The sequence below is a fragment of the Chanos chanos genome, chromosome 14, assembly GCF_902362185.1.
Source record: "Chanos chanos chromosome 14, fChaCha1.1, whole genome shotgun sequence".
NCBI lineage: Eukaryota > Metazoa > Chordata > Actinopteri > Gonorynchiformes > Chanidae > Chanos > Chanos chanos.
This window is the reverse complement of record NC_044508.1, coordinates 11,347,746-11,360,546: the sequence shown is the minus strand read 5'-3', so window position 1 is coordinate 11,360,546 and position 12,801 is coordinate 11,347,746. Positions and strand designations below refer to the sequence as shown.

At 40.0% G+C, this 12,801-nt stretch overlaps 2 protein-coding genes across 3 annotated transcripts in view; one reads left to right on the top strand and one right to left on the bottom strand.

The window, feature by feature from the left end:
* szt2 (SZT2 subunit of KICSTOR complex) overlaps nt 1-3,360 on the top strand; it is a 60,006-nt gene extending 56,646 nt beyond the window's left edge. The window contains 3 exon segments of the mRNA XM_030791066.1: nt 1,541-1,654; nt 2,966-3,034; nt 3,174-3,360. Of these exon segments, the coding sequence (XP_030646926.1) occupies nt 1,541-1,654; nt 2,966-3,034; nt 3,174-3,317 (327 nt within the window). The 3' untranslated portion in view covers nt 3,318-3,360.
* A 1,772-nt stretch (nt 3,361-5,132) lies between these two features.
* Nucleotides 5,133-9,146, bottom strand: hyi (hydroxypyruvate isomerase). Of its 2 annotated transcripts, none has more exons than XM_030791821.1 (8): nt 8,737-9,146; nt 8,238-8,349; nt 7,719-7,833; nt 7,313-7,391; nt 7,141-7,190; nt 6,402-6,471; nt 5,815-5,949; nt 5,133-5,592 (listed from the first exon to the last, which is right to left on the bottom strand). In XM_030791821.1, the coding sequence occupies exons 1-8, from the start codon at nt 8,933-8,935 to the stop codon at nt 5,537-5,539; spliced, it is 816 nt and encodes a 271-aa protein (XP_030647681.1). In that variant the 5' UTR covers nt 8,936-9,146; the 3' UTR covers nt 5,133-5,536. The 2 variants fall into 2 exon arrangements, with proteins under 2 accessions (XP_030647681.1, XP_030647682.1); XM_030791822.1 differs by having other exon boundaries at nt 8,268-8,349.
* Nucleotides 9,147-12,801: the final 3,655 nt, after the last annotated feature.

Sequence of the window (12,801 nt, the reverse complement as noted above, 5' to 3'; positions counted from 1 at the left end):
GCCAATCAAAAGCTTGACAGTTAGCGGAGCTGTTGAATTGGATGTGTTTGTGAGTGGCAATTGCTTTGTCTCTCTGGGATTGGTATTTGGAAACATTTATGCTATTTGTATGCCACACCACAGAAGTCACAAGATTCCTGGTATATCCAGGCATGCTGGCTATGTGAAATAAACGTCCCTGTAGGTATTTTCTAAGAGCGCTGTCATTTCAATTATGCCTCATTATACTCCATTTCAAGGACCTATCTTCAATTACAAGCTGGAGGAGCTGCAGTTATAATTGAGGTATCAGTTTCTAGTAGAATTAGACCATAGGTAACGTAAGGTTAAAGCCGCTTGGTTTTAGAGATTTAAAGCACCAGGCTCTCTGTCATTCAAGTGAGACCAGAGCTCAGGTTTAGAGAGACCTCTGTGTGTGTGTGTGTGTGAGTGCGCGCGTGCATGCATGTGCGCACGCGGCCCATCAACAAGGCTTTAACAATTATGTCGGGGGCCCTTAGTGATCTCCCACAGCCCTTTCCTGTGCAGGCACAAAGCAGCCAGTCATGCTCCTGTCCCGTGACACGTCACTTAACATGACAGGAGGAATACTCTCTGTGTAGATGCACAGCTGGTGAGCTTGTTCATGCAATCATACGGTGATATGTAGTGACACGGGCAAATTTGTGTGTCTGTGTTGTGTATGGGTTGTGTTAGCTTTGCTGTCAAGCACTCCCTCTCTCTCTCTCTCTCTCTCTCCCTCTTTCTCTCTTTTTCTCTCTCTCTCTCTCTATACCTCCCTTGCAACTCCCCCTGGAGCCTTACATATCTTGATTTCCTCAGGAGAAGTAGATTTTTAATGCCACCTTTTCCCAGGCTGAATAATAACATTCCCATCATTCCCATCCACAGACGAGCCACCCCCACCCCCGACCTCAACCCCCCACGATCTGAAATTTAACCACTACGTCAGTGTCACTGAGCTTTTGGTGCTCTGCACTGCGAATGCTAATCTTAATCTGTGTGTTTGGATGATATACGTCGCTGTCAAGAAGTTCACAGTGAAAGGATGTATGGTGCCCCTGGCAGTAGTCCCTGCTTTACGTACGATAGTGTATCTGGGGAAAAGTTCCCACAAATTAGATTTTTTTTTTTAAATCAAATTTAGGACAGATATGGACTGCCTGATGATTCTGTCTCCCTCTTGGTGCACCTCATCTCATTTTAAATGACTTTTCTTAAAAAAAACAAACAAAACAAAAACACACTCCCAGAGGACCGAAAAAGTCATTGACCAGTTTGATGCCAAACCACTGTAGCGTTTTGGTACATATATTTTTTTTTCACTCTTGCTCTCTCTCTCTCAGTCCTCACTAACTTACCTAGCCCTTTTTAAAAAAGAGTATATATATTTATATATTTATTTATTTTCTGAAACACTTCAGAGACCTGCAGCAAATTCCCCCCAAAAAAACTTTTCACTGCCATGTGCTTTAGTAAACAAACATAATTTGTTCCTGTCCTTGCTGCTCTTTTTTCACAAACACACTCTTGTTTGTAGGACTGTTTCCTGACCATGAGCCCTGGCTGGTACCACAGTCTCATCAAAGTCTTGCTGTCGCGCTTTCCTCAGAGCTGCAGGCATTTTGTGGATGACAGCGGCATTCAGTATCTGGTAAGTGCCATCAAACAGTGCCCATAGACCTCAGTCAACAGAGGTGTAGCTTCAAGAGCAACACCTTCAGAGTTATACACCTCTTAGTATATATCAACTGTAAATGAGCTTGTTAACTGCTGTTCTGATTGTCATATGAGTCATTTGATCTTATATAACCACAGTTATATTTAAACTAAAAAATCGCTGCATTTCTCTTCCATTATTTTAATCTTAAATGTCAATGAATATATGAGAGGAACAAACCTATTTCAGTGAAGAAGTCAGCTATGTCATGCTGCGTCTTTGAATCTGCCATTTAAACAGTAACCATATCTGATGTTAACCAACATGGAAGACGTTTTTTCCCATTTAAAGAGTGACCATATCTGACGTTAACTAACATGGAAAACATTTTTCCATTTAAACAATAACCATATCTGACGTTAACCAACACGGAAAACGGTTTTCCCTGGGCTTCAGCTGTTAGCGTTAGGGCTAACAATGTCTCGGGGACATAGTTAACATATGAATGGGGGGGGGGGGACCCACTGACCTACAGGTGGGCTTAGAAAGTACATTTAAATCAGTATTCAGGAATTCATTTCCCTTCATTCCTCTTCTTGTTGGCTGTCTCTGTAAAAAAAAAAAAAAAAAAAAAAAAGGCCTTTTTTTTTTCTATTCCAAACAGATTTGAATAAAATCAAAGGCCTTGTGTGACCTTGAACTTTCGCTAATTCAAACTTTTCTCTTAGTTTTTTTTTTTTTTCATTAGGGTAACTTCTAACAGAAGAAAGGACTGGTGAAAGTAAAAAAAAAAAAAAAGGGAGAAAAAAAGAAATGTATTCAGTATGATGAGAAATGAGCGGTTTGAAGCGAGGCTGCATGTCCAGTTAAAATGGGAGCTGAAGGTCTAATGGGGGATTAAGTGTTATCATATGAGGAGTCATTGTCTGCTCCCCTGAGGAGTCACAGCATTTCTCCTTACTCTGTAATCTGGAAACTTGTGATCAAAAGAGCGTCCCGAGCTTACGGAGATTGCCTGAACCGATCGTGCAAACCGGGCTTGGTTTGTTCTTTTTTTTTTCTCTCTCTATCCACTGACAAACAACTCTCCCTCTCTGTTGCTTTAGAAGGGATGCCTAAAAACGTACTAGCGCCTCAGCCCATTTAATGAAGCATGCAAATTCGAGTGGAATTGAAACACAGAAAAAATTGGAAATTGGAAGAGCATCTGGTTATTTTAAATGGTGCCTACTGAATATCATTAACATTTTTTTTTCTAATGCTGTTTCTTCTTCTTCTTTTTTTTTTTTTTTCTTTTCTTCCCAGGCTGTCCTGAATCAGAAATTCACCGACTGCTTCGTCCTGGTCTTCCTTGATTCTCAGGCGGGAAAAACTGTAAGTTGTTTTTTTTCTCCACACGCTGCATGTAGAGGTTTTTTTTTTTTTTTTTTTGCACATAGCGTTCATTTGGATGCTAATCGTTAGCGGAGGTCCGCTGTGGTGTTGACATTTACTTCCCTTGTTGCACTTCCAGAGTCTCAAGGTTGTTTTCAGAGAGCCGTTGCCATCACAACCACACCCTAGCAACAGCCCTCCACCTCAGCTTGTGTCCATGTACCACCACCTGGAGTCTGTGATCAACACCGCATGCTACAATCTCTGGACAGGTCTGCTGTAGGACGCGCTCCTGACAGTGCAAGTGTGGAGGTGGAGATGTTTTCTTCTTCTTTTTTTTTTTTCAACTAGAAAACGTATCCACTCTACAAACATAAACTAACTCTTCAGAGTGGATCCCATCACCTCTAATTGCTAAGGATGGCACCTTAAAACTCTTTTTATTAACTATGTTAATCTACGGCAAAATGCAGAAAATAACTATTATAATCTCTGTTTTGGAGACCTACCTGAAGAAGAAGAAGCTCAGATATGTCTGGGTTGGTGAAGCAGTGTGTGTGTGTGTGTGTGTGAGTGAATGAGTAAGAGAGAAATGCAATATGAAGAAGAGCTCTCTGGGGACAGCGCTGAGGAGTCGAGACATCTGCCCGGACGTTTTGGTTGCACGCTGTGAATGGGTGTTTTGGCATTGGGGTCAGCGCGTGGGGGTGGAGCACGATGTGGCACAGGTGAACGCTACCTCACCGCGAAGAAGCAGAACTGAAGAACTCTCAGATCTCGAGTGGCTATCGCTCCGGACAGCACGCCATAGCTTCGTCATTTATGCAATTCACCCCTTAAAAAAAATGTCACACCTGAGTGTGCGCGCGCACGTGTGTGTCACTCCGTTATATCCACAAAGCAACCGCTGCGCGATGGTGTAAATGCCAAACAAGACTTTGCTATTTTGCCAAAGCTGTTCTTTCATCATCTTTGACATTTTCAATAAGCTCTTTGAATTGGTTTGAGATTTTCACCCACCGTGTAAATTAGAATGTAAAGTTGAGTCTAGCTTTCTCCTGACTCAGGATAAAGCTTTGACAATAAGTCAAATGTAACTGTATGACATACTGTTTGACTCCTGGACAAAGGAAGGAGTGAATCATGTCATACTGTAATGTATAGCTTGTTGGAGGCACACTGGTAAGTGAATCTGCTGTTGAATATTAGCCAGTCTGAGGCAGTGGTGCCCCTGTGACCACTGCACGTTACACTCTTTCACTAATTATCTCAGACAGACATCACCTCCCTCATACCATGGATAGTGTATAGATAATTACCCCCCCCCCCCCCCCCCCCCATCCCCTCTGGTCCACATTTGAATTAGAACACTTTGCCTAATTTCCCCTACTGCCATGTCTTCACCTCAGAAGTGCCTATGTTTTCTTTTTTTTCCTTCTTATTTTTATTTCTTAATGATGCGACAAGAGCTGTTGTATTAGTGTGTCGACCTTGCAAGCGAAAGCTCTGAAAATCCAATTAGACCTCTGATGAAATCTTCTGCCGTGAAGGACGTAGCGCGTCGAACGGACCCTCAAGTTTACAGCCAGAGCAGAAAGACGGAATGAAGAAGGAGTCTCGCTTTCCCGGCTAATACACGCTCGCACAAACCGCATCGAGATGTCATCGCAATACTTATCCAGCCCGTGGCTAGCCTTAAGTTTACCTACATTTCTATTGAAGGAAACCAAATATTTCTGTGATGCCTTCCCTTAATGGAAAGGGATGAAGGAACTGATGTGTTTGACTGTGTGTAGATCTTCAATATGACAATGTGTTTCAAGCTGTTTTGTTTTGTTTTAGAAATTGAAGACACTGGACATTTACGTTTAAAAATGCAATGTGCTGATGGATAGAAAATGTGTGTATTGTGTTAGAATAATACGAGTGATTAATATGTCAAACTGTTGTATATGTACATTACTGTATATAGAGATGGATTTGTAAGTATAAAGTGTCACATTAAATCTTAAGGTAAAGAACATATTTTCACTGCGGCGCTGTCTCTTTTACATCCAATGCAATATGGAAAAGACGGACAAGACATTTACAACTTTTATAAAGGGAATGTTTAATTCTGCTGGAAAAGAAAAAAAAAATCACATCCCAGGGTTGAGAAAAGTATCTGATGAAGCTTTGTGTTAAATCCTCTCAAAGAGACGTTGGCATTAATTCTATCCATGTACAACTGACTATAAAAGCACCTCCTGTATGTGATGAAATGAATGCTTCCACAGTTCATGTAAAAGGGGAGTTAACATGACCCCACGGGAAGAGAAGACAAGCTTTTATGACCATATGTGCTCTATGTATTTGAAAGACTACCCTCCCAGTCATCTCAGTATTTGCCATTCATTCCATTCTTAATGACTAGTATGAGATTCATTAATTTCTGACTGGAAAAAAAACAAACAAAACAAAACCTGCAATCATCTTCTCTTTGTCAGGGCTCAGTCTCTGTTCTTACTTGTGGCTGTCCCAATACTTTCGTATCCAGCCTAATCCCGCTTCTGTGGAACCTAGACAGACAGTAGAAAGCAAGTTAGGTCTTCTGAAATGCCTGTATGTTTTTGTATGCCATAACAGCATGCAAAAGAGACCTTTATTAACCGTTTGAAAAACAAGGACCTATCTGAACAGGCCTGAAACGTCTCGCTCATTCTTCCACATGCTCTGGACACTGCCGCTTCCCATAATACATCTGTATGATAATTACTGTGTCTTTAATTATCTCCACTTACCCAGGGGTTTGTATTCACAACCAATGTAACCCTGGTAATCCAGCTCTTCCAGCACTTTAAAGAGATAGGAAAAGTTGAGCTCTCCAGTGCTGTCGGGCTCGTGACGGTCAGGAACCTGTGCGATCTGAACATGACCTGCATGGTGAAGAGGCAGGTACAGAGCATGATTTGTGCATGTCAGCAATCACACCGTGACAGGCTGTAAACCCAGAGGACGGCGTTCAGTACACATAGTGCTATGTGTCTACTTACATTATCATTCCCTGACGCGCGCCTGAGACGCTACTGATGAAAATGAGTAGTGAACAGAGGGGCTACATTTCTGCTTTTCTTTAAGATAAGTGGTTTGTGATGCGCAAGATCTTCTATAATGACTGCATAATTATGGCCATACATGACATCATTGAGAGATGATGAACAAACAGACGTGCTTGACTTAAATGTCTGTTTTATGTGTTACCGGGTCACATGCTCATCTAAATCTCATTAACTGCTTCAATTTACACCCGATGAGCTGTATTGTTACGCTACACGTCGGTGAATGTTACGCATCCTTTAGGAGCGGCTTTGCACGTGTACACACTTACCTATCAGGGGGAAATATCTGCGAATGTTCTGCGTAAGATTGCCGTCCATGATCTGCCAGTGAAAGAGGTCCTTTGGCAGAGAGGGACAGAAAGTGCTGTCGTCAGCAGGTATCAGTTACTCGCTGGTGTGTTCAGAAAATTAAGGTAGCAAATCAAAATCAGAACTTATTCTACAGTATGTTTAAAAGTATTCACTTTATACTGAAGCCTTTTGTGGTCCTGAGATGGTAGAGAAAAGATTGAGACCAGAAAAGAGGTTTTTGTTTTTTTTTTTCCCCTTGCATGTCTAGGTATGGGGTTTCCAGCTGCTGTGATGGTGTGTTAATGTACTAACTTCATTTTCAAGGACTCAAAAGTAACTCCGGAGACAAATGTTATTTAGTTACAAAATCAAAGAGCAGAAACAGTGCAATGTGATTACAGTAAGACAAATGGCCCTATGTAACCCCACAGTAACCTGTCAAAAGCTTAAAATAGTTTTTCACTGTGCAGTTCTTTTTTTTTTTACCATTCAGACAACTTCCCCAGTGGAAGGAGTGCACTTAAGAGAAGCAAGTCACCTTTATGAAACAAACAAACACTGTCAGCTGGTACATAAAGTGGAAAAACAAACTATGCTATGTTTTCCAGCTGCTTCAACGCCTTACTTTTAAGCCTAGCTTCCTGATATGTGTTTGTTTCTCAATAAAATTGTCAGTTAGAAATCAATTATTGTAGGTTTACACACACATGCACTTACCATCTGCATTTTGATATTTGTGCAGTCAACTTTCTGTAGAATATCAGCCGCTATAAGGAAAGGTGAAAAAAACTGTTTGAACACTAACAATTTGGAAAATGCTAGCTACTACTGTCAATACTGTACTTGTAAACAATCCTTGCCTGTGAATATAATGGATACTCTGACTCACCCTGGTGTGGTGTATCCAAAAAATACTGAGGGTCAGTTATCCTGGTATTGATTGGCTCTATCAATCCAAGAATTCCTTCCTGAGAAAACAGAAAACAAATGCCTCAACTATACTGCTACTGAACTTCATTATGGCTCAGATATTTTCTCCTATGCAGCAATAAAAATCATTTTCAGGGAAAATACAGCATTTAAAACACCAACTGAGTGTCCTTATACATTGACACACTACTCATTGTTCACATCAGACATTTCTTTACTCTTAGTCTAAAATATAGATTAAAGCATGCAGTAATCAGTGTCAATTATCAACAACCCAATGCCCACCTTATAGTCTTTACACAAACAGGGAAAACCCATTACAGCATTCTACCATAGGCAGCAAATTGGACAAAGGGCAGAGTCACCTTTGAGAGAACATCTGCAGCATGTTTCAGATTCTGTATAAAAGTGGCCTCCATCTCCATGGCAACAGAAGAGCGCTCCACCCCTACAGGTACCCTCCCTGCCATCAAATGGATCCTAATGAGAAGTTCCAAAACAAAGACTTCAACAATCAGCAGAGAAGCTTTGGTTAAGAGAAGAGTCTAAACACATACTAAGTCAATTTATTGTCATGCCAAAAAAAAAAAAAAAACCCTGGTTTGAAATACATGAAATCATTTTTGTTGTAATACCTTAATGTGGACAGCTTATGTGAAATCCTGTTTTCTTAAGACAAAAGTTAAGATGTTATTTGTCTCCCTTCCCTGATACATAATTTAAACAAAAACATTGTCTACATTATTGTAGATTATCCAATGCACAATGGGTAGTAATTTATATTGGTACCATTTAAAACAAAGCACTGGGCTACACTCCAAATAAAAAGTCATTTACTGCATTATTGGTTGAGGTGATTCATTTGGGCTAAAGATTGCCTTTACCTCTTGCAGTCTAAGGCCTTTGCATATCGCACTGCCAGATCCAAACCCTGTCTGAACTCCTGCTCCCTGCCAGGAACAGCGCCAAGTCCAAGGTCTCCGCGCTTTACATCTCCTAATGCACATATACACACCGTTAAGAGAGGACCAGGGGCACTATGTTCCTGAAAACACCTTTATTTCTTGTGAGTATTTTTAGGAGACATTTGGTGAAAAGTGGAAAATAAGCCACACTGCACTGTGACAGGCTCCAGTGGTTGTGGGAAGATGTGGACTTCGCTCTCGCTTGTCAATAGCAGGACAGTCGCTCAATGTTTCGCAATATGTATCCTAATTAGGGCGACGTCTTTCAATTCATAAACATAGTTTTAAACTTTTTTATTAGTTTTTATTTATTACTATTTAACATTACTATTTCATTATATTTTACGGGATGTGTGACAGACTTTTCCTGAACTGTATATTTTCCGTGACCGTGGTCCATGGAAACATCGTCTCTTACCCGGGGGAGTGTTGAGTAGTACAACCTCTATTCCGGTTTGTTCCTTGGCTTTCTTGAGCTCATCAATATCTGAATCGTACAACCATGCCGCCTCGACAGCCTGAAAACCAGCAGAGGCTGCCGCTTTCAGCCTAAGAGTAAACTCGGGCAACTCTGTGAAAAGCCACGAGATATTAGCGCAGAATTTCAGTGCAGGCATTTTGAATCTCGCTAACGTTAGCTGTCTCAGCCGAGTTAGCGATTTTGCTGGCTGCAAATTATTAACTCACTGACCAAGGTCAGACCTGAGTTATTCCATGCTGTTTTCTTGTTAGGATAAGAGTCATTATAGATTGACTTAATAGCTGCAAATTTTAACTCTGATATGTATTACAAGTTTACAAGGTACAATTCCAGCAGGTCAGCCTCTGTATCTGCTATGGGAGAAGTGTGCACATGCGCATTACATTTTGCGAAGTACAGGCTCACAAATGCATTGCAGTCTCAGCAATCAGTTCAGGCTACGTTTACCGCATGCTTCTCTCGCAACTTCTAGTGGCAATGTGAATACGATTAAATCAACAACGGAGCAGCACATTCCCTTAATTATCATCTTACTCTGTAAATGCCCTTAATAAAAGCAAAAGTGTAAAACTACGGGGTAAAAAAATACAACCGGAGTACAGTCTCCTCAGAAGAGAGTCAGTTTAGGATGGGATAGTGTTACACACCAAATTTTGTGGTGTCACGTTGTATTTTACTGTGTAGAAATTTTCACTAGAATGCCTTGTGACATACCTAGTCTAGGTGCTTGATCATATTGACACTCATCAAAACAGGATATTTAGGCAAGTGGTTCAAGAAGCAGAAACCCATGCATTTTAAATCTCCATCTCTGTGATTTTGGCCCACAAATGTGTCATTATGAAAGACCACTGACATGGAATGTTATTTTTCAGTAGTGTGGAGGACAGAGCCAGTTCCATAGCTTTCTGTTTTTAGATGTGTAATTTGCATAATAAGCAAAGCTACTTATAACAGTAAAGATGTTACCTTAGTAACATCGTGATGGAAGTACCAATGAAATCTTTGAGTTTGCTTTTTTAATTTATTTATTTAATTTTAGCATCGCAAGTAATGCAGGGCAATGCAATTCATTCAGTAATGTAACATGGTATGACTGCCTGACTACATAATGTCAACAACACAATTTTATTCCATATAATTCAACTACCCTTTGGTTAAGTGTCCTATATTTGTCAATGGATGATACATATCATACAATTATTAAAATATTATATTAGCGCTACTCTGTTATCAGTAAATTCACAGTCCCTACATTGAAGCAATACTGGAGCACTGACTTCAGATCATTAACATGCCCTGTACTTGGTAAATTTTAACTGAATTATTTAACTTTGCTCAGAACCAAATCTCATGTCAGAACAAAAAACAAGAACATCATTTGGATTAATTATAACACAACATGAAAATGCCAACACAGCTATCTTGTACATCAGAAAAACAGTCCCATTGTCTGTCTGAATCAGCATAGTGTATACAAGGCACGGTGGCTAACAGGCTACTCTCTCCTGGCCTGGTTAAGTGCAAGAACCCCAAAGGAGGGCTGCCATTGTCTGGGGTGAGGTCACTGGAGCAGGAAATTGAAAAAGCAGTCTCATTGGACTGTTATGTCTGAGCACTAACAAGACTGCGTTAGACATGACAAAACGAAAAATCTCTGCATTTATCGATTCATTCTTCAGGGGAGAGTTTTTAACTGCCACTCATGTAACTCTGACAGATGTTTTAACCACCTCCTCGGGGCAGGAGAAGGAGTGAGCAGATAAGACAGAGACATGCCCGGCCTAGTAATTTCCAAGCTGCAGTTGTGGTCTTTTTCTCCATTTTATGCATAAGTAATTTGAATTTTTTTTTAATGTACTGTTTCATTTCTAGGTTTTATTTTTAACAGTATTCAATGACCAAATATGCCATTATTTTATGATGTCAACCATTGCAAAATAATGACTTTTTGCATAACATTTGACCAGTCATTGCTTAGCAACTGTTGCTAAGCATCAGATCCATCTGACAAAATCTGTGAAAAGTGGGCCATGTGTGGATATGATATAGGTATTATTTAATTATAATTAAAATTTTATTCAGTACATGTAAAGGTGATTTTGTAGGTGAACTGTAGTATATGTAGATGGATTTATATGTACGTGAATTTTTTTGTTCCCTTCCTGTGGCCTAACAAGAGAAACTTTGACAAGTTTGTTTTGAAACAAGTTTTGTAAGAGACTACATTCTCTAATGTAGAGCCACATAAAACAAAATGAGTAGACATAGGCTCCTTAGGTTTATCCAAACGTAGAGTGCTGAACAGTTGTACCATCAATAAGATGTTTAGTGTCTATTTTATGTAATTACTGTGAAACTTAGCTAGAGAATATTCAATTTCTAAACCTAGCTGTGAGCTATTTAGCCAAAATAATAACACAGCAGCTGCCATTAGTCAGTTACTTGGAACATAAACTATGTTCCAACTAACATAAATGTGTTGGGTAAAGAGCTTTACGCTGTCAAACAGTTCAGTAAGATTGATTATTTCTTTTCATGTATTTGGCTACCTGTTATTAACAGTGTAATATCTAGACAACCTCTTGATGATGGCGACATCTTTGCCAGATGCTTGACAGACAATGCAAAACTATCTAAGGGAGATGGGACTTACTGGGATACTCAAAAACGAGTAGTCTATGTGATGTAGACCTGTACAGGTCTTACCCATAAACGCTCTGTTCTCACCATTGTGAGACTACTTGTCATGCACTAGAGGAAGAAATTACCTCTGTCCCTTCATGGGAATTGGTTTATCCATAATTAGTCCGAATACTGGCTATACTCTAGAGGGCTTAGAGCAGTAATATTCTGAATTTGTCGACAGTCTGTATTTCACATTTATTTCTGATGGATGATCTGTAAAGCACTATTACTGTTAAATTTAAAATATGGATTTTGGTTGGTACTGCATGAGAAAATGAATGGCCTGTTTCTTATTACTTCCCAGACCGGCCCTGTGTGTGTGTAAGTGTGTGGGTGTGTGTGTGTGTGCATGTGTGTTTGTGAGCAGATACACGCGCTTCCTAACAACCTTGCAACCTAAATGGAATTACAAGCAGGCTTCAAAACTCAGCCACAGAATGGTACAGAATAGTTGAATCATAACATCCGGAGCAACAAATGAAATTAATCATGGAAGGAAATGGCTTTGCTCTGCAGGAGGGGAGAGAATGGAGGGGCATAGAGATTGTGTGTTGAAGGAAGAGGCCAATTCTGATACATTGCAAATGTCACCATAAGGCAACTAGTAATAGACCTATTTCCACATTATACTGGCTTTAGACTTGCAGCCTCCCTTTGCTTTCATTTGATGTGTCTTCCAACTCAAGGTATTACAATGTTCTTTATGCATATTTGAGTCGCATTTTAGAGGCCATACAAGAGAGACATTTTTGAAAGGGCTTTGTTAAATAGTCAGTGGAATTCACTGTCAGTGCTGCCCATACCTAAAGGCTGTCAGAAGGTAGATTCAGATAGAGTACTGACATTTAACCTGCAATAAACAGGGAGAGGCCTTCAAATTATATTGTATTTTGTGCCTATGTATCTTATCCTTTCTTTCCTTCTTGTTGCCTAGGTCTTTGCCAAGTTGTCAGGCCAGTGGAAACACCCATACAGTATGTTCTTAAAAGATAAATACAGCCTAAACACCTGATGAGTGACATTCTCAATTCTGATTCTTTACATCCTTTTTCACTATATCTGTATTTCTCCGTGACTATTATATTGTGAAAGGATATTTTGACGCAGCATATACTTCTTCACATTATGCTCCAAATGGAAAATCTGTGTAAGCAACAGAGCTACTGAGACATTTCAAAACCATATAGAACATCCTGTTCTGTAAGCCCTCAACCAGTTGTGGCCATGCATTTTTTACCTTCGCATATGGGTCTGGTGATTTGATTCACGTAAATTATTAATGCTACCACAATTAGTCCTCTGCAAAAGTAATGC

What these genes read in the sequence shown, in the direction of transcription:
- hyi (XM_030791821.1), bottom strand. Translation starts at nt 8,935, where the DNA reads ATGCCTGCACTGAAATTCTGCGCTAATATCTCGTGGCTTTTCACAGAG. An exon ending in TTTGGATACACCACACCAGG is followed by an intron (nt 7,191 to 7,312) that starts GTGAGTCAGAGT and finishes CTTTCCTTATAG; the next exon opens with CGGCTGATATTCTACAGAAA. An exon ending in CAGATATTTCCCCCTGATAG is followed by an intron (nt 5,950 to 6,401) that starts GTAAGTGTGTAC and finishes TTCACCATGCAG; the next exon opens with GTCATGTTCAGATCGCACAG.